The sequence below is a fragment of the Montipora capricornis genome, chromosome 11 (assembly GCF_036669925.1).
Source record: "Montipora capricornis isolate CH-2021 chromosome 11, ASM3666992v2, whole genome shotgun sequence".
Taxonomy (NCBI): Eukaryota; Metazoa; Cnidaria; class Anthozoa; order Scleractinia; family Acroporidae; genus Montipora; species Montipora capricornis.
In genome coordinates this window covers 7602910-7622909 of record NC_090893.1, presented here as the reverse complement: position 1 = coordinate 7622909, position 20000 = coordinate 7602910, and the positions used below count along the sequence as shown (strand labels likewise).

At 38.6% G+C, this 20000-nt stretch overlaps 4 protein-coding genes across 6 annotated transcripts in view; 2 read left to right on the top strand and 2 right to left on the bottom strand.

Moving 5' to 3' along the window:
* Window positions 1-1107: 1107 nt before the first annotated feature.
* On the bottom strand, window positions 1108-6655 carry LOC138024996 (hydroxysteroid dehydrogenase-like protein 2). 3 transcript variants are annotated; one of them, XR_011127114.1, is made up of 10 exons: window positions 6584-6655; window positions 6317-6480; window positions 5236-5404; window positions 4894-4938; window positions 4656-4759; window positions 4420-4521; window positions 2657-2854; window positions 1966-2214; window positions 1237-1645; window positions 1108-1185 (listed from the first exon to the last, which is right to left on the bottom strand). XR_011127114.1 is itself a non-coding variant. In XM_068872210.1 (9 exons), the coding sequence occupies exons 1-9, from the start codon at window positions 6595-6597 to the stop codon at window positions 1446-1448; spliced, it is 1245 nt and encodes a 414-aa protein (XP_068728311.1). In that variant the 5' UTR covers window positions 6598-6655; the 3' UTR covers window positions 1108-1445. The 3 variants fall into 3 exon arrangements, 1 of the variants encoding a protein (XP_068728311.1); XR_011127115.1 differs by having other exon boundaries at window positions 1108-1207; window positions 1264-1645; XM_068872210.1 differs by having other exon boundaries at window positions 1108-1645.
* Window positions 6656-8558: 1903 nt separating this feature from the next.
* Window positions 8559-15098, bottom strand: LOC138024997 (hydroxysteroid dehydrogenase-like protein 2). The gene is made up of 9 exons (XM_068872212.1): window positions 14984-15098; window positions 14714-14877; window positions 13574-13742; window positions 13429-13473; window positions 12575-12678; window positions 11113-11214; window positions 10841-11038; window positions 10277-10456; window positions 8559-9490 (listed from the first exon to the last, which is right to left on the bottom strand). The coding sequence occupies exons 1-9, from the start codon at window positions 15052-15054 to the stop codon at window positions 9291-9293; spliced, it is 1233 nt and encodes a 410-aa protein (XP_068728313.1). The 5' UTR covers window positions 15055-15098; the 3' UTR covers window positions 8559-9290.
* A 5-nt stretch (window positions 15099-15103) lies between these two features.
* LOC138024998 (centromere protein P-like) lies at window positions 15104-17239 on the top strand. The gene is made up of 2 exons (XM_068872213.1): window positions 15104-15596; window positions 16629-17239. Exons 1-2 carry the CDS (start codon window positions 15104-15106, stop codon window positions 17120-17122), a joined length of 987 nt encoding a protein of 328 aa, XP_068728314.1. The 3' UTR covers window positions 17123-17239.
* Window positions 17240-18730: 1491 nt separating this feature from the next.
* LOC138024995 (ectonucleotide pyrophosphatase/phosphodiesterase family member 5-like) overlaps window positions 18731-20000 on the top strand; it is a 7501-nt gene continuing 6231 nt past the window's right edge. The window contains exon 1 of the mRNA XM_068872209.1: window positions 18731-19579. Coding sequence (XP_068728310.1) covers window positions 18785-19579 — 795 coding nt within the window. The 5' untranslated portion in view covers window positions 18731-18784. The remainder of the gene's footprint in view (window positions 19580-20000) is intronic.

Genomic DNA, 20000 nt, shown 5'->3' with positions numbered 1-20000 from the left:
CCGTGCTTATGAGAGCCATAAACAGTAGAAGAGCCAGTTATGGTACCAAACTGGTTAGGAGCTACCTTTTCCTCCAATGCTGGTTTGATATAATCAGAAACAATGAGGTCCTCTGCGATCTTTGCGAGGGTGGGAGTCAGGGATATTGGACGGAGTTCTTTCTTGGGGTCTGACACTTGCTTGACTTTTGGAAGAGGGGTAACGTCGGCGAGCTTCCAAACTGAAGGCAGTTTTTGTTCTTTGTATGAGGCATTCAAAATGTCACTAACTGGTTGCGCTAAGAATAGTTTGCTCTGCAGAGCTTCCTTTCCCTGTTAACTGCATTCCGGTAGAATTTGTATGCCAACCCGCACTTATTGGCATGAAAGGCGCGTTGGCGCATGTGTATCAGCTTTTTCAGTTTTACTGACATCCACGGGGCATCTTTAGGGTAAATCTTGATCGTTCCCTCTGGCATGATACTACTCAGGCCGTTTACAACAATGTCAGTAAACACTTGGGAGTTTATCCTCGCAGGTTGTTTGGTCTCTTCCACACGACCAACCCATATCAGCAAATTACCGACCTAGAGAGGCCATATTACTCTCCCTAACGTCCCTGATGGTGATGGATTTCCTGGTGTGCTGGTTAGGAACTCTTATCTTGGGTTTCACCATGACAGTTGCGTGATCGGAGGGACCAAAAGGTGGAAAACTTTCCGGAGCGGAGAAGTAATCGTACATGTTGGTTAGAAATAAATCAAGCGTGGCCTGACCAAATTTAAAGAGAGAAATTAATACACTAAACCGTTTGCGCACTTGTTAGAAATAAAGCGCTTATTCGAATCAAATCAGACTATCACCCAAAAGAAGCGGGTGGAAAAGCAAAGATGAAGCGGTTGCAACTTAGGAAGAGGGAAGGGTGGGGTGGGTCTTTCTGCCCTTCGCCGGAACCTCAATAGGTATCATTCCAACCGTAAAAAATAACGCCCTTTAAGGCATGAGAAATAAGGAAGAGTTCCTTCATCAAATAAATAAATTTAATAAAGTCTTTCCATTCCTAAGCTCGGTTATTGTATGATTGCGCCCGGTGGTACCCAAGCTAAAAAATTTGAGGCGGGAAAAGAAATTTCAAGTATCAAAACGTTCCCACTTTATTAAAAGTTTTTTAAGGCAATTATTTCAAATCGCGGTTGTTGATTATGAGCTTGGTTATAGCCAATTGGTATCTAAGGGTGCGCTTATTCCATAAGCGCACCTTAGGTATCAGTTTCTTTCTTCTTACGTTACCAGTGCGGAGAAAAAAAGACGACTCCGATCATTTCTGTATACATGTTGCGTTACGAAAGTCGCGACGTGAGGATCTCATGTTGTTTTCTAATCAGGCGGTTGATGATTTATTTTCTAAATCGTGGTACAACGATGCGCTGAAGTCCTGCAATCTCTAAGCTAGGCTCGAAGAGCATCCTACAGCTTCGATTTCATCTTTTTCATCAGCTTCTCCAGCTTCATGGCTATCATCATGTCTCCTTTGATTTTCAATTTACCCACCATAAAAGCTTGCGTCGGATTTAATTCTCCTTTGAACATTTTCACAAAATCCTCAGAATCCAAAATCATGGTGCAACCGACTTCCCCTCCTGGAAAAGAACCACTTCCGGCGCTTCCTGTAATTTAGTAAAATGACATCTAGTCACAAATCACCATAATTTCTAAGCATAAAGAACAACCTTACAATATGAAATGTCAGTAGCTTCTATCTTATTAGCCTATGTATGTTTGAGGAGAACGGGAGGCTGTAAACAGGCCAATATCTTATGGTCTCAGTGACATTGGGATGAAGGGCTTCCGGTAACGTTGAATGTATCCTTAGAGCTGGGCTGCCTGTGGGGTTTGACGCACTATCTACAAACGAGCTTTCCAAACAACAGGAGGATTAAGCCGAGAAATCTCGTGCAATGAAGATCCCAGTTAAAGTATTTCTCACCTGAATTGTTCTCAAGATCTAGATACCAAACTCCTGGCTCTTTCCCTTCCAAATGAAATTCAAAGATGCCCTTCACAGTATCAACGAGTTCCTTGGTACAGGCGCCCTTGATAGCTTCAAACGTCTTTGCTACTCCTCCGCTAGGGCTCTCTTGAGATGCTGCCTGCGATGCAATCTTTTGAGAATTGAGCAACGCATGCGGGTCGTAACCCTCGTCGTCCAAGAAAAAGTCCGGCAAGAGCTTACTGCCTGCGAAGGAAAAGAACACCGATTCAGTTGGGGCAACTTCCTCAAGGTCACGGGCTTATGCAGGATTTTTCATTTGTGGAGAGGGGAGTCCTGAATTAGCGCCGTACAGCAACAATGTCTGGGGGGAATAGGCGACATGTCCCCCCACCCCTCCCCCAGAACATCCGAATATGCAATTGCAATCTCCTGAATTCTCCACTAGATATTTTGTTTAAAAGATACATTGCAAAATCCCAAGCAATCATCCACTCAGCCTGGTTTTTCAAAGGGGGAAGGTCATGGGTACCGTAGGACCCAACGCCTCCCCCCCCTGCCTACACCCCTGAATGTAAAGAACTCTTGTTTACGTAAGATTGTCCGAGTGAAAATTGTTCCCCCTCCCCCCCCTCCGTAAGTGTGGCTTCAGCGAGTGCCAACCCTTTCTTCTGAAGACAAGTCATACCTGGTACGCAGGAGTAGGGTTCAAAATCAGTGACTCCTACATCTCTAAGGACATCCTCATCAATAAGAAACTCTCCAGTCCTAGCTCGGCTATCTCTTGTTAACACCACATATGCAGCATCTGCCATGATGTCATCTGTACGACACTGTGCCAGTGCGTCTTTACCTCCAAGCATCTGCATGGCTGCAGTAGCTATACCTGACAAGAGAGAGAAATGATCCTAGAATATAAGATCCACTAATATCTGGACAATTTATGCAAATTATTGTCTCTTGTAGACATCTCAAAAATTCAGGTGGCCCCCCATTGGATTCAGACCCGTGACCTCTGCGATGACGAAGCAATCAATGCTCTACCAACTTAGCCATGGAGCAACACAGTTGGAAGCAGGTCAGTTTGTTGAACTCATGTGTTCCCATGAAAGGACTTCATGAAAGAAGTGTGAATACTTAAGTACCTATACCTATTACATCATGTGACCAGAGCGCTAAGAGAATTTTTTTAATCTTCCACTCCCACAACTTCCTTAAATTAAGGATGGTTCCTAGAGACCCAAGCATAAGCACAAGGAAGATATGAAGGTCTACATATTGACTTCCAGTTAACTACTGTTGTTTGTTGTAAAAAAAAAAAGATACCAATAATGAATTATTAAACACTGAGTTTGCAATAATTATTAGTATAAATACACAGGTGATTATACAAAATCGCGCGCTCTCATTGGCTCGCTATCTCGGATTATCAGCCGATAATCACCTCGACGGACAAAATGGCTGCCAGTAGTCGTTTTGCCACTGTAAGTGAAGATGATTTTCGCGTTGAAATGTTTTTTTTCTCTTTTTTGAAATAATCACCTGTGTATTTATACTAAAACAATTATTCGCCTCAGGCTCAGTGATTTTAGGTAAATATTCACCTTGACTTCGTCTTGGTGAATATTCACCGATAATCACTTCGCCTTCGGCGAATAAATGTTAATGATAGTAGCGCATATAATTATGCTTGTGTTACTAATTAAAATGAGACCTTTCAGAAACTACAGCTTTGAGAAACATAACCTGCTAGAAAACTGCGTTGCTATACAAAGAGCTGACATCAGTCCTGTTAAGCACTGCCTGTGTCATTGAAATCTATCTCATATCACCTTGATGCAACATTGGCCACCATAATCTCTTCCTGTTAGCACATGGCAATCGTACCATTTTTGTGATCAAGTTTGTATTCTATCAGACACTATAATTATTTTGAGAGGAAAAATCCTAGTTGATCAGTGAGTATTGTTGCATAATATCGCCTCATTTAACATCCACTCAAAAGCTACATGTACATGTATGTCCCCATTTAATATCCACTCCATTTAATTAAGCAAAGTTCTAAATGCTATAATTATTTGTATCTGCTGCGAAAAGATGGCCAATCTGCACTTGGATCGTCACCATCCTAATTTTTGCAATATTGTTTGGAATCTGTCTCAGTTCTTAGAAAAAAGTACTCACACACAATACGATTATAAAATTTGCAATAATATTGTTTAAAGATCAGAAAGTCTTCAAATTGACAAAAAACTACCAAACCTTTGAACCAAAGTGAAACAACGTACTTTCAAAAAATGCTGACACAGACATAATAACTGGCTAAAAATTCTGTATCAAAATCCTGGCACAAGATGCAATCAAGGTTCAGTTTAATGCAAAGAAGACTCAAAAAAGTAGATAAATCCTTCTAAGATCTTACCAACCACCAATACTTTCATCACAAGATACCTGTTTTGGGCCATAAAGCATTGACTGAGATTCCATCATCCTTAAACTCCTCTGCCATTCCAAGTACACACATTGACATTCCATATTTTGCCATTGTGTATGCTAGTAACAAGACAAGAATGATTATTATCCTTAATCACAAACTTGAAAACAATAAGATCACTTTTGAAACCATTTTTTTTCTCAGAGATAAAAATCATGAAAATCATGATTCCCCAAAAAGCCTCAAGACTTACCAACATGATTCTTAAACCAATGCGGTTTCATGTTTAATGGTGGACTGATATTTAAAATATGAGGATTCTTTCCCTTTTTAAGATATGGTAGACATGCTTGGGAGCTAAGAAAAGAAAAAGAGAATCATGATTTAACTCCAACAATGGGAGAAGGGATGGTGCAGTGACAAGAGCATGCTTCAATAAAAAAATAAAATATTGTGTGAATCACCCCAAGAGGTTTATCACCTTGACTCACCATAAATATGTTCCTCTTGCATTTATGGAATTCATAAGATCATATCTACATGTAGGAAAAACATAAAATAGTTATTGCCACATTGCAATGTTACTGCGACTGTTGCTGAAAAAAATGTAATTTTCTTTCACAAATAACATAAATTTTATGAAATTAATAATTATTTCTAAAAAGTATTCAAATGAAAGCTACTAAGCATTCCTTTCATGTAAGGCTGTTTATTATGTTGTATACGTTGGTTCTAACTTCAATGGGAAAAATTATCATGTGTGAGCATTCACGAGAAAGCTACTAAACAGCATTCCTTCTGGTGTGCCTCTGGTTTCCTCTACATACTCTAACCTTTTCATTGGTGTTTCTAATGTTCCTGTTAAGCTTATAGCACTGGCGTTATTGACAAGTACATCAATACCACCAAATTTCTTCACTGCTTCTTTTACAGCCTCATTCACAGCCTCTTCCTCCCGGATGTCGACTGCGTAAGGGAGACACTTCCCACCAGCTTCTTCAACTAAAAAGAAAGTCAATTAAAGAGATGCCAGTTTAGGTTGAGTGTCTTCATGCAGCATAATTATGCAGTGCAGAAAATCCCAAGTTTTCTTTGAGGTGTGTGACAATTCAAATATAAATTTATTTCTCAGTGCTTTGCAAATATTGCAATTTTTTTTCAGGCAATTAATTGACCAAAGGTCTTATTCAAGGGATAGATCTAGTGTGGGTTACAGATCTCTCATCACATTGAGTCAGCGTTTTCTAAGTAAATTATTCTGGAACAAGGAAAGGAAAGGAAAGTAACTTCATTTAAGTGTCTGGTCATTCCAGCACTGGAGCACTAATTGCGGACTCTGTAAACTGAAATCAACAATTAATGCAAATCAAGTCAAAAGTTGGTTTTTGAGGGAGGAGAAAACCGGAATACCTCTTGAAGCAGAGTAGAGAACCAACAAACTCAACCCACATATGATGTTGAGTCTGCATAAAGGTATCAATTGTTTGAACCAAAAAAAAAAAAGGTTTCCATGGTATTTAACACTGGTTAGTGCTATCCATGCTTCGAACAACCCGGGCCAGGACATTAGGCAACTAGATTTTATCAACAGACCATTTTCGAAATATCAAATATTCAACTTGATAGTGAGGCAGTGAGGACAAAAACAATAGAAACACGTTGGAATGAATGTGAAAAATATGTCCATATCATCCTCTTTCCTTTGTCTTTGTCCTCACTGCCTCACTATCAAGCTGAATTTTATTATATCGAAAAAGGCCTTTTGGCCACCAAATAAAAACATATTAATAGGGGATTACGATTAGGTTATTAGGTCTATCGTGCAATTAATTGCTATGATGCAATGTTTGCATGACGAAGCAGGTTGAATAATTGAGCCCATATCACAATTTTCAAGCCATTATCATAATTTACCTTCCTTTGCTGCTGTGTAAATAGTTCCAGGTAGCGTCGGATGAGGTTCGGTTGTCTTTGCAGCGATGACGATGTTCGCCCCATCTCTTGCTGCTTTAAGAGCTATCGCCTTTCCAATTCCACGGCTTGCGCCGGTAATAAATACAGTTTTTCCGGCTAGTTTTCTGACCAATAAAATAATAGATGAATATGTAATTAGTTCAACTTGTGAAAGAAAAATTTTTATCGCTGAAAAATACCTAAAAAATAGTAAACTTTTACACTCACCCCGTGTTTAACATTATGAATGTATTGTCAAAAGCCCGCACTTGGTCAGCACCTTGTTGCTTACTACATATATCGGAGCTCAAAAGTACCGATCCAGCGGTTGACTTTCCTTGGTGGTCTAGGGGTAAATTGTTGGTCTTTTTTGAAGCATTAAATTGTTCTTTGTTTTTTTTTTCTCATTACCTTCTGACAGCTTAGATCATAACAGGTGTTTAATCATCCCCGGAGACCCAGGGGCAGTCAGTCGGTACAGGACGACAAAATCATGGGCAAAATCGGGACTGGCTAAGGTTTCCAAGTCATATCAGTACCAAGTTCATCCCGACCTGACTGACTGCCCCCCCCCCCCCCCGGCGGGGACTCCCATATAAAAAGGACGGGGGTGCTTATTGTACCTTTTTGGTGTCAAAAAAGCTGTTACCTCTTCACGTGTTCAGCCTCAAAAGATCCACAGTGGGAGCTTTAGCGGTATTGAGCCGATAATTGACAAATTTTTAATTTTGTCTAATTAAAAATCCCATAATTTGCTACCTCGTAAGGGTAGAAAAAAAAAATCATGCCACGTCCACAAGAAAGGATTTTGATACCTCTTAGGGGTTCACTTCAACATTTCTGACGAGCACCCCTTTCCCTGGGGACTGCCCTTGCATCTCACGAGGATGAATCCAACAAAAAGTAAATGTTTTTAGGCCAAGGGTTAGAGTAAGTTGAAGGTTTGGGTTGTCTGCAGTGTGTTTTCTTTACCTTTACTGTGCTGCCTACATTTTAAACTGATTGAGTGGAAACACGGAGACAACGGTTTTAAGAACCAGCTAAATTGTCACTTTGTCTGTAAACAAATGGTTCCAACTAAGAAATCGGCCAAGAATACCAGTATTTCCCAGAGACAATAATTGAAGATAAAGACAGAAAAGCGATTGTGTGACAATTGGTACGCATTTTCAGTCTTTGTTATGTACCCAGTCCGTAGTCTGCTAGTCACGCAACACTCCCTCAAATATCAGCAGCCATTTCGTTGGGGGGAGCCATGTGTGACATAACAAAAAAAGGCTGCACAGGAGACTACAGGCCTCCTCACCAGAAAAAAATCTGACCCATCCAACTGCAGACAATTTTCTCCCAATCGTGTGACACAAAATTCTTGAACATATGCAGTTATATATATATATATATATATTAAAAACTGAACTATGGATATCAGATTTCCAGCATTTTTATTGGCTTGCCGGACACAAGCTATCAGTTCATATACCTGCTGTGCCCAATATGGTCAAGGACTGCATCAGCAATAAAGCAAGCTGAAACATTTTTGCAGCTCTGAGATAAAATGGCCAAAAAAGGCCGTTTTTGGACCAGAATTGACCAACCCAGAAATCGATGCTTTGGTCGACAATACTACCCCCGGGAACACCAAAGAAGAGTTATAGATCCTGAGTTTTAATAAAACATATAAAAAGGACGGGGTTACCATCAATAACAAACTGAAGTGTCCAATTGTTTCTTCAACATCAGCTGAATGTTCACTTGATTCTATGTACATGTAACCTCTGGAATTGTCCCCAGTTTGTTGGCGAAATGTCATTATACATAAACCCCTGGTGTGACTCAAATTTAAATACAGCGTATGCATGAACAGCTCGAGACCCTCGTCTGCCGATAGATGTCATGTTGGAAGGGTTCAAGGCTAAGCAGCATGTTTCTGCTCAAAGGATTACAGTGGATTTGCAAATGTCACCAACAAGAAAAAAGATCATGGTTGGGATGCACTGAGAAGAAGAAGGAAGGCTAGATTTTTCAACAACGTATAAATTAAGCAACAACTTAATTTCAAGATCTTAATCCAGCACCCTGAAGACTGTACAAGAAGCCATGCACTCCTTCATGCTGATAAGGATGTTTTTAAGTTTTCATTTTTTTTCCAAAGAAATTTTGCTTACTGGAAGTGCTTCCCAAAGAATGAGGTTTTTAAGCTCAATTTATCAAAGTTCTTCAAATAATTTATTTCAGGATTTGTTTCCTTTTCTTTCTTTTGTAAAAAAAAATGGATTAAAATATTATTGTCTTCAAAGAATTATTTACCCCAACAGTGACATTTCTTGTTTACAAACATTGACATCACATTTCTTTTGATATTTAAATTTGCCACCCATGGAAAATAAGAAGTCATTGTTTCAACAACCAATTAGGTTCTGGTTGGCATATTAATAACAATGGGTGACGTCAATGGGTGAGAAACACTGCTACATATACAAAAACCATTTACCTTTATAGAAAGAAAACGATTTTGTGACAAGTTCGTAAATGTTGAGTCAACCCAAAATAATTGAAAATGAAACATATTCACCAAAATTGCGCGAAAAGAATGCAAAAGTGCTTCCAAAAATTCTGAATTTTTTAACTGACACAGTAGGGGTCATGCCTACTTTTGTTACTGTCTTGTAACACTCCCAAACAAAGGTCTTTGGTCTATTTTGCCCAAAACTTAATCAGATTCCCCAAAATTTTAAAGTCACAGAGATATGGACCCAATAACCTTTCAGGGTTGTCACATGCACGTTTGCATTCTTTTTCCTTTCTCGAAACAGCTACATTTTCATTTTAATTGAGTGAACTGTAGGTAGTCTCTGAATTATGGAGAAAACACTTGGTATTTGTGCAGATCACTATTCTTAAAAAGATTTTTGTTTTTTTTTCCTTTCACTGATTTTCAAAGTTTGGATTTTACTTTTCCCATAAGCTTCTGAAGATGCATAGCTAATATCTTGTGCCCTTTGATTTCGAGTCTATCCAACATCGATAACTGCAATGGATTTAGATGTCCTTGGAACATTCTCACAAAATCTTCAGAGTCCATAATCAAGGTACAACCAACTTCACCCCCAGGAAATGAACCACTTCCAACTCTTCCTACAATGTCAAAAAATCAACTGTCTTTAAATAGTCAATGATAATATTATTGTACTTTTCTAATAATTATTATTATAGTGCAACCTCTATTAAGTGGCCACCCTCAATTAAACAGCCACTTTCTAAAGTTCAGAATTATCTGTCACTAAAATGCTGTATTTGATACCTCTATTCAACAGCCACCATTAAGTGGCCGCAGCCACCTTTTCGTTGCTGCAAGGTCATTTTTTATTGCTCTTTTACCTCTATTAAGCGGCCAACAAATTATCTTTTCAAGCGAAACAGGGACAGGAAGAAGACAATAAGAATACAATGGGTGATGACTGATAACTACAAGAACTGCAATTTAATCTCCATTGTAATGACAAGTCATAAGCTGCAAATTGTGTACACTTGGCCATCCCGTTATTTTAAGTAAATCGTCCATCAAAAGCTAATGAACCACAATAGATTTTGCAATGACTGTTTGTGTAAAAAAAGGTCTAAGTTTTGTTTCATGGATTCTTAAAATCTCCACATATAATAATTATCGATGGCAAGATTTTATGCTGTCACCACTGCCCCATGGATCTCACGAGACTGTTAATTGCATGTACAGCATCAATAATAATCTTATTGTTCCTGATGTATGGATTTGCTACATGTAATTGACCAATAGCCTACTGACCAGGCTAATTTTGGCTGGACGACTCTTATTTGACTGAATGACTCAACAACTCTCTGACTAAAACTGACCAAATTGACTGAGTGACTGACCAGCTGCTCCAAAATTAAATTAATGATTACCTTCATTGTCCTTCAAATCAAGATACCACACTCCAGGTTCTTTTCCTGACAAATGAATCTCAAAGACACCATTCACAATCTGAACAACCTCCTTGCTACAACAACTCTTTATTGCCTCAAACACCTCTGTCACAGCTATGCCTGGGCTACCTGAAGAATCACTTCCCATTATTACAGCCTCTGAAAGCGAAACAGATGAAAAGAATAAAACTAATAATAATTATTTTGCTTCCATTTGAGGTAGATGAGAAAACGTTAGCGCAAATGACTCCATTTCATGCCATTCTAAACTCACAAGGATGCTGTACCTGTCAGAAAATAAAGAGGGGCACATTATGGAAAAAACTAGTTAGCAAACACGATATTCCACATCAATGCCAATGTTGACTCTTCATTTTCAAGGCATTGCAAATGCAATTGATACTTTGTTTATCTTCCAGAGGTTCTATACAAAGAGGTAAATATGTTACATAAATGTGACAACATGTGAACAATGGCAACAGCAAAGATTCTCCTCTATATCAGGCAAGTTCCACTGTGCAGTATTAGCATATTGTCTTTCACCTGGTGATACTAAGTATTGGGTGAAGTCCATGATTCCTTCTTCGGTGAGAACCTCCTCATCATAAAGAAACTCCCCAGTTCTTTTTCTACTGTCTCTTGTCAGCATGACATATGCAGCATCAGCCATGATCGAATCTTTGCGGCAGTATTTCAGTGCTTCTTTGTCATACATCACCTCCACTGCAACAGTAGCAATACCTATTGACAAAAAAAATAACACAGATGCCCAAACTTGCATATGACACCTCAAAATGAATTCATAAACAACATACCTTTCTTGGGCCAAAGGGCATTGACTGCTATTCCATCATTTTTGAATTCTTGTGACATGCCAAGGACACACAAGGTCATTCCAAACTTGGATACTGAGTATGCTTTTAAAAAAAACCAAACAACACAATTAAGATAGGTACACTACAGGGTGTATGTGCTTAATATCATGGTTAGAGTGCTCGACTCCGGATCGCGTGGTCCGGGTTGGGGTCCTGGCTGGGGACATTGTGTTGTGTTCTTGGGCAAGACACTTTACTCTCACGGTGCCTCTCTCCACCCAGGTGTATAACTGGGTACTGCCGTAATGCTGGGGGTAACCCTGCGATGCACTTGCATCCCATCCGGGGGGTGGGGGAGTAGAAATACTCTTAGTCGCTTCATGTGTCTAGGTTTAATTACATATTTCTATACACCTTATTCCAAAATGGCTACCATCTTAATATTCTTTTGTTGGTATTCAAATTACCCCTTTTTGCCTCATTTTTAAGCTAAAAAATGAAAAGAATATTTTATCTTGAACGAGGCAATAAGGGCCAATTTGTATGCATGCACATAAATCAGCGGCCATTTTGGAATAAGGTGTATTATTATATGGTATGATAGGAATCCATGAACAAGAAAAGCCATTAGGATTTTAACCCAAATCATATAAATTAACTCTGGTTTCAATTAATAATAGGGAGCTTAAGCACGCATGTTTTTGAGACGCGGACGGCAACCGGAAAAGAACATTTCGCATTCCAGGACAGTGGTTTCTCCCACATTTTTACACTAATCATCTCTAATGGAGAAAAGATACTTGGCAATGTAAGTCAAAAGGGAAAACAGCTCACTTCCATTGAGCGACCATGTCTCAAAAACGCGCGTGCTTAAGCTCCCTAATAATACTATAACAGCAACAGAGAATGACTTCAAGGTATTCTTATCAGCTTTTAGTTAGCACCGCCTACTGAGGATGAACTACTGAGGATGAACAGCTGTAATACACCATCATTATTAAAAGCTGAATTACACATATCAGATTTCCAGCATTTTCATTGGCTTGCCGGACACAGGTTATCAGTTCATATACCAGCTGTGCCTAATATGGTCAAGGAACACATCAGCAATAAAACGAGCTGAAGACATTTGTGCAGCTCTGAGAAAAAATGGCTGACAAAAGCCATTTTGGACCGGAATTGACCAAGGCAGAAAGATAAAATCAACATCGAAGAGTTGTTGATCCTGAAGTTTTTCATAAAACAAGCCCAAGTAGAATAATTATTATTCTACTTGGGCTTGCTGGATATAAAATGATTATAACCAACATCTATCACCTCATAATTATCCAATGCACCCTTGTAGAATAATATTGTTAATTAACCTTCCAAGAACTAAACTTGTAGTAATTAGTTGACCCTGGGTGTTTTAGCAAGGCAGTGAGAGTAATTAAAATCACCCAAAACATACATACCCACATACCAATGTTGTCTTTAAACCATTCATGTTTCATATTCATTGGCACAGTAATGTTCAATATGTGAGGGTTGGATGCAGCTTTGAGATAAGGAAGGCAGGCTTTAGAACTGTGACAAAAAACATTCAGGGTCTATGACTTTTATTGTGAAGTTAAAGCTTAAGATTTTGAAAGTGTGTTTGCTTAACACCTGTCTGGCAAAAATTTGAGCTTTGATTTTTATCCAGAGGCTGTTTACTTTGAGTGTAAATTTTGGATTTCATGGTCCGCCATTACTCACGCTCAAAACTGACTGACTGGATCACAGTAGGTTGGGTCTACGGAAAAGTGACATTATTTACTCAATAGCCTAAAATTTCAGCATGTAAACGCAGTTTATTATGTATACAAAACACAAGTTTAAAAATCTGAAAGCCTGAAACTCCCATGCTGCATATTAATTCAGTTGAATACAAATGCATTGCATTCTTAACCCTTTCACCCCTAAACCAGCCTAAACCAGTCATAGTTAGTATTTACTCTGTTGAATGCCAGATGATTTTACTCATTAATGGGGAACCCCCAGGAGTCAATATGTTAACGCAGTGAGTCTTTGATGTTATATTCTCCTCAAACCAGCTCTCTCAAGATTTTAAAGTTCCAGTTCAAATATACAACTGTGTTTTTGAAATTAAGGCTTAACACTTGGGTTAATTACAGTACTTAGTGTTTAGTTGACATAGTTTTGAAATTTAAAGTAAAAAAAGATTTGATTTTTGATCATAGTACCACTTTAAGGTAATGAATGCAGTTATATGCACATACCAGTAAAAGCAACAAGGAAATTGTTGACATCTACATACAGGAAAAAGAAACTCACCATAGATATGTCCCTCTGGCATTAACATTACTCATCAAGTCATACCTGGAATAATGAAAAACACATTGACAACAATCAATGGTCAGTCCACACATTAATTTTGCTTACCACCACTGGTCTGTTACATGTAGTATTTTCATCTTACTTTTTCATTGTCGTTTCCAAAGTTCCTGTCAAATTTATGACACTCGCATTGTTGACAAGTATGTCGATACCACCAAATTTCTTCACCGCTTCTTGCACTGCCTTATACACAGCTTCTTCATCACGAATATCCACAGCGCATGGTAAGCACTTCCCGCCAACCTCTTCAACTGTAAAAAAAAGTGTCCCCCAAATCTATGTATAATTAAGCGGATCATGCCTATCTTTTGTATCTAACCTGCACAAATTATTTTATTCACAAATCCTTTTAAGGTGGCGAAATACGAGATACAAAAAACCCTAAACTTGGCGCGCAACATTGTTTCCTTGCAAGTTTGGGTCGATGTTTCGCGTTTTTCACCTTGCATGATCAACTTGTCGCGCAACAAAAACATTTGTTGCGGGTTGAAGAAAGTTGTTGCGAAAAGTAGAGCGCGGGTCTACTCTGAGCAACAAATTTTGGCTTTGTTTCTCGTTTTTCATCAAGCTCACAACTTGTCGCACACCAAATGTGCTCGTGTACTAGCAAATCGACCAATCAGCACCCTGCATTTCTTCAACCCGCAACAAATGTTTTTGTTGAGAGACAATTGCTTAAATTGTCCAGATAAGTGTGAAGATCACTTTTATCTTTCGTATACATAATAATTACGATAACCAGCACTTAAACACACACATTAAGCTCATTCATGCATAAGATTATGTTCCATGCATACAGTGTGATTGACAAACAAGAAACGAAACACGAAATAATCAAAGGAAAGTGTGCACAAGCGCAACGATATTGAAAAGCGATAAGTAAAGTAAAGATAAGTAATTACATACACTGGTTGCAGGAATCGAACGGGGCCGAAACCCTGTAAACACGCCCTAGGGGCACCCATGGTACGCCTACAACATTGCTAATTCTGACAAATGTTAAATGCCTGTAAAGTACTTACTTTACCCTGGGTGACAATGAAGTTCTTTCTAAGGAGATTCGGAGTAAACGATTAAGAACGGACAAAATTTTACCTCAAAAATTCTATATTCCTCTGGCAACCAAGGTAAATAATTATTTTAAAGCTTACCTTGCCTTAAAATCTCGAGGAAAATATCGCAATATTCTAATCTAATCAACTTCAACAGTACCGGTCCGCACCTTCTTTTGCTGCAGTATAAATAGTCCCAGGTAGCTTCGGATGGGGCTCAGCTGTTTTGGCAGCAATGACGATGTTCGCCCCATCTCTTGCTGCTTTAAGAGCTATCGCCTTTCCAATTCCACGACTTGAGCCGGTTATAAACAACGTTTTCCCGGCTAGTTTTCTAAATATTGGGATACGTGAAACTTAATTAGATAAGGAGAATAATTTTCAAGGCCTAAGAAAGCTAGAAAGGTTCCGTTTTCGAGGAGAAAAATATCAGTTTCTACCCTGTGTTGGCAATCATTTTCCATTCATTCTCTTTCCGTCCGATAAGTAAAGAGAGGTCAGCGCCCTTCATATTACAGAGCAGCCTCGTTCCTGGAGATGTTTAGCGCCAATTTTTCAAGATGGCAGAAAAACTTCAAATGGGACGCAATAAAAGAAAGAGAGAAAAATATATTAGTCAGGAGTCCGTAAAGAAGAAATCAAAGGAACCAAAAGAATTAAGGGAGCTTGCTCTTAAAGAGATCGCTAGTCTTAACGATGAGATTTGTCATTTGGAGGACGAAATAGATCAAACAGAGTACACATCTGCGGGTCAGTATACTATTGAAACATTACAAAGGGTGACCTCTGACCTTTTGCGAAATGTTCAGCCTTCTTCATTGCAAGAAAATAATGGCAACGAAATTGAAAAAGACATTGATGCCTTACAAAGTCGACTTAGGTCGCTGGAAGCTTTTACGGGAATCAAATTTGTGGAAAATAGCATCTCAGTGTTGTCCAAAACGCAGAGTACTTCAGTTTTGCTCCGTCGATTATCGGGCACTTGTCACGTGATTCCATTTACTGTTGAATTTGAGGTCCAAGAAGATGAGCAGAGAAGTTCTACTTGTTCAGGTATACTTGTTTACAAATCGTTTCCTTTTTTACAAACTGGCAGATTGGGAGTGCCGGCTTTGAAGGAACATAGGCTTTTGCAATAATATTAAAGGTTGGGATATTTTCTCCGAAAATGCTGACAAAATTTGACCTCTTCAGCTATGTTTTTCTTCAACACATAAATATTATTATTTGTATTTCTGCCATCATCAAGGGGTCCAGATAAAAGATACACATTCAAAGCCTAGTTTATGGATGTCCCATCTGGTTACAATTTACCAAAACACCATGAGAAACCTTTAATGTTAATGTTGAAGACATTTGACGTGTAACGTTATTCCAAAAATTTCATCCTGACATTCTACAAGAAAAAACTACATTCCATTTGTTTTTCAAGTTGTCTGACAGTACAGAGGATTTCACAAAACAACATTAACTAGGAAACTATTTGCTTGCTAACAGCCGTAAGGGAAACTGAAATCTCCCAAGGGCACATCATACCTTAATTTCAGCATCTAGTATGCCATTTGAAAACCTAGCTGTTTAAAAGTAAAATCAAAACATTGCACATGTGATATAACAATAAGTACCAAAAGTTAAAAAATCTGTATCCGATTCAATTTTTATTTGCACCATTTTAGTATTTCCTATTAATTACAGCATTACAATGGTATATACTGGTACTTCATTGAGAACAATAAAGAAAAAACGTTTCTTAAAATTGGCCACAGTGACATGCCAGTGTAGCAGATGCTCTTTATTTTGCTAGTCAGAAACAATGACTATATACTGTAGTTTATCTTCTTCTTTCACTTTGCACATTTTCATGCAGACAAAACACAGTGAAACTCATAACATTTCCATTGGTTATCGTTTCCTAAAGTCTCCTATCATCTGGCCTAAAATCTTCCTTGAATGCAGGAAAATGATAAAATTATTATTATGTACTTCTCTCGCTCAAATGTCATCTGCTTTAATTTATGTATGACAAATGAATGTCAGACTTTCAAGGTAACATTCTTTGCATTTTGTTTTGTCTTACATGAAAAGTCTCTGCATCTGTTGAAGAAAACAACACAGTTTTGAATAGACTTAAAATAGAAGTCACACAGCCTCTTGCCAGTCAGGAACTTTCAAAGTTCATTCAAGCGACTGAAAAAGACAAAGCCTTGCAACCATTCTTCATTGGATTAATACAATATGCTGAATGGCACAAAGATAGACAACGGACATTTCAGCACTTTAAAATGAAGTACCCTGAAACTGTTCAGTTGGTTGGCATGCCAACAGGAAGCCAGGCAATACAACTGCAGAATAGAAATAAACCTGGACTTGTTTTCATGGTATATTGGAGACTTGACATAGATGAATCTGGCCAAGTTACGCCGGATTTTCAAATCCATGCAGTGGCACCACTAAAACAAACTGGTCAAAAAGACAAGCATTCTTTACTAAGAAGTGTGCCAGAACAATTTCAGAGAGTTTTGCCAACTCTTGGTTTTGAGCAGTCCATTGAGTTGGTGATTGGAATCGTATGTAGATAATACAAACATTATTTTTAATTTATTTATTTCACCATTCAAACCCATGCTGACTCATCAAATTTTAATCAACAGTTTCGTTTTTTAGTGCTGTCAATCAGTAAAGCGAAACACATCAAAGGGTGTCATTGTGCATTTTGATTGGCTTATTTAAATCAGCTTGCTTGGTTTCTCTTTTGAACAGTACACATATTGTCACTGCCAGTATGACTGGCTGCGGTAAAACAAGAAGCGTCACAGTTAGAGGATTTCTTGTGTACATTTATTGCTGAACTTTTGCTCACTTAAAGCATTTGAGGGTTAAGACACCTGCAGAATCTAGGTATTACCTTAATAAACAACACAACATGAAAGTACTGCTCAGTAGCTTTCATTTAAATGGTCACACTTTAGGATTACACTCACAGACTCAAAAGATAGAACCACTATGTACAGCATAATAAACAGCACCACAGGAAAGTACTGCTCAGTAGCTTTCATTTGAATGGTCACACTTAAGGATTTCACCCACAGACTCAAAAGATAGAACCACCTTGTACAGCATAATAAACAGCACCACAGGAAAGTACTGCTCAGTAGCTTTCATTTGAATGGTCACACTTTAGGATTTCAACCACAGATTCAAAAGACAGAACCATCTTGTACAGCATAATATACAGCACGACAGGAAAGTACTGCTCGGTAGCTTTCATTTGAATGGTCACACTTTAGGATTTCAACCACAGATTCAAAAGACAGAACCATCTTGTACAGCATAATATACAGCACGACAGGAAAGTACTGCTCGGTAGCTTTCATTTGAATGGTCACACTTTAGGATTTCACTCACAGACTCAAAAGATAGAACCACCTTGTGCAGCATAATAAACAGCACCAAAGGAAAGTACTGCTCAGTAGCTTTCATTTGAATGGTCACACTTTAGGATTTCACTCACAGATTCAAAAGATAGAACCACCTTGTGCAGCATAATAAACAGCACCACAGGAAAGTACTGCTCAGTAGCTTTCATTCCACCTTGTACTGTACAAGACCATTTGATTCCTCAATTTTTTTAAAGGACTCAACTTCCGCTTTGCAAATTTAGCTGCGACGGCTATGTCGGCGATTTTTCTGCAGTGTCGCCACATTCAGCTTATACCTTATGTACTCGATTAAACACAGCTGAGCTTTTCTAGAAATTTTTTGCTCATGCAAGTGCGGCAGGTATTCACGAGATGCGCTGATAACTAACTGATATCCAACTAAAAAGGATCTTTACGCCTATTGGAATTATGAAGAAAAAAACCCGGCTTAGATTGAGTACTTCATAGTACCATTCCAGCTGAAAAGTTGACCTGGGGGGAGGGGTGAGGAAGTTACTGTGTCAGAGGTTACCAAATTTCTAGTCGATTTCACTTACGGTCCAAAAATTAGCACTACCTTGCGCAGTATAACAACCATCGCTTAATTAAACGAAGTAGTAGCTTTTATTTTAAAAGTAACACTTAAGGACTTGAACTTTATCAAGTTCTCTATTGCCTTGTTAATATCGCGAGTTTGTGTTTTTGTGACGCCAATATTGGGACTATTTGTTGCTATACAGGCCATATTGTTTCGCATTCCAACGAAATTTCACAGTTTCAACCACTTCAATAGCCGTGTTAACCTTCATTTTGCAAGCCTCCATGTTTGCGATTTTTTTCGCGGGTCTCTGCTGTCTGCCTTTGCTGCTAACATGCATCGTGTCGCGAATTTCAGCAGCACAATCTCCCCTGATTATAGTTTCGATGGACGGCCTGGACTGGCGAATTCTGCGAAGTCAAGTTGCTAACACACCGAATTTCGACTTCATAGCTCAAACCGGCGTGAAGGCCGAATATATCAAGAACGTTGAACCGATTTTAACATGGCCGAACCAGCACTCTATTTTAACGGGTCTCTACTCGGAAAGCCACGGTATCGTATCGAACATATTTTGGGACCCTGTCTACGAAGAAATGTTTGTGTTCGGATACGACTGCTCTTGCTTCGACCCAAAATTCTACAACGACTCAGAACCAATATGGCTGACTCTCCAAAAGAACGGCGGCCGAAGCGCGTCGTATTTCTGGCCTGGAACTACAAGCTACGCAGAGAAACCCACGTACCACAAAAAAGAAACTTGCCTTTTGGATTGCAGAGCTATACATGCAAAGGATTTACCGAAGTATAGAAATAGGACGTTGCCAGGTTTTCCACCATACGTTCATTGTGCGTTTAATTTTAGCATTCCTTGGTCCGACCGTATAAATCAGGCGATAGAATGGCTCCTTTTGGACGAACCTCCGCAGTTTTTGGCTTTATACTTTTATGTGTTAGATAGCATAGGCCATCTGTATGGTCCCTACTCGCAACAGTACAGAGAGACCTTGGAAAAACTTGACAGAGATGCGGTGGGACTTTTGCTAAAACGATTGGAAGAGACTGGGCTTCTTGAGAAGGTGAGATTGAGTAAATCCTAATCATGATGAACACGCATTTTTGTTTTTTTGTTTTTTTTTTTAACAAATATCTTTATTTCAACAAAAAGAGCACTACTTACACAATAACTTAGATCATTGACACAAATTTACTTACATCAATGGTAAATAAGGAACTCGACTACTTACAAACTAGTTACAATACGATACTTACACTTACAGAGCAGCACTTACACTGCTTACGGACAAACAACGGCAACTTATGCGCGAAAAAAAAAAAATAGACATACAGTTAAAAGAAAGTGGCATAATGACAGGAACAGTGAGCTAAGAAAGATAAGGAGACAGTATCTATTTTTTTCTTGAGAAGTCTTTGTTATTGATTATTTTTTCAGTTTCATATTTTGCTACAAATTTGGCTCGAAATCCTTAAATGTTGGGA

What these genes read in the sequence shown, in the direction of transcription:
- LOC138024996 (XM_068872210.1), bottom strand. An exon ending in TTACACAGCAGCAAAGGAAG is followed by an intron (nt 5,405 to 6,316) that starts GTAAATTATGAT and finishes CTTTCTTTTTAG; the next exon opens with TTGAAGAAGCTGGTGGGAAG. An exon ending in TTGGTTTAAGAATCATGTTG is followed by an intron (nt 4,522 to 4,655) that starts GTAAGTCTTGAG and finishes TCTTGTTACTAG; the next exon opens with CATACACAATGGCAAAATAT.
- LOC138024997 (XM_068872212.1), bottom strand. Translation starts at nt 15,054, where the DNA reads ATGAAGGGCGCTGACCTCTCTTTACTTATCGGACGGAAAGAGAATGAA. An exon ending in AAAATGATTGCCAACACAGG is followed by an intron (nt 14,878 to 14,983) that starts GTAGAAACTGAT and finishes CCCAATATTTAG; the next exon opens with AAAACTAGCCGGGAAAACGT. An exon ending in ATGGTTTAAAGACAACATTG is followed by an intron (nt 11,215 to 12,574) that starts GTATGTGGGTAT and finishes TTTTTTTAAAAG; the next exon opens with CATACTCAGTATCCAAGTTT.
- LOC138024998 (XM_068872213.1), top strand. Translation starts at nt 15,104, where the DNA reads ATGGCAGAAAAACTTCAAATGGGACGCAATAAAAGAAAGAGAGAAAAA. An exon ending in GAGAAGTTCTACTTGTTCAG is followed by an intron (nt 15,597 to 16,628) that starts GTATACTTGTTT and finishes TTACATGAAAAG; the next exon opens with TCTCTGCATCTGTTGAAGAA.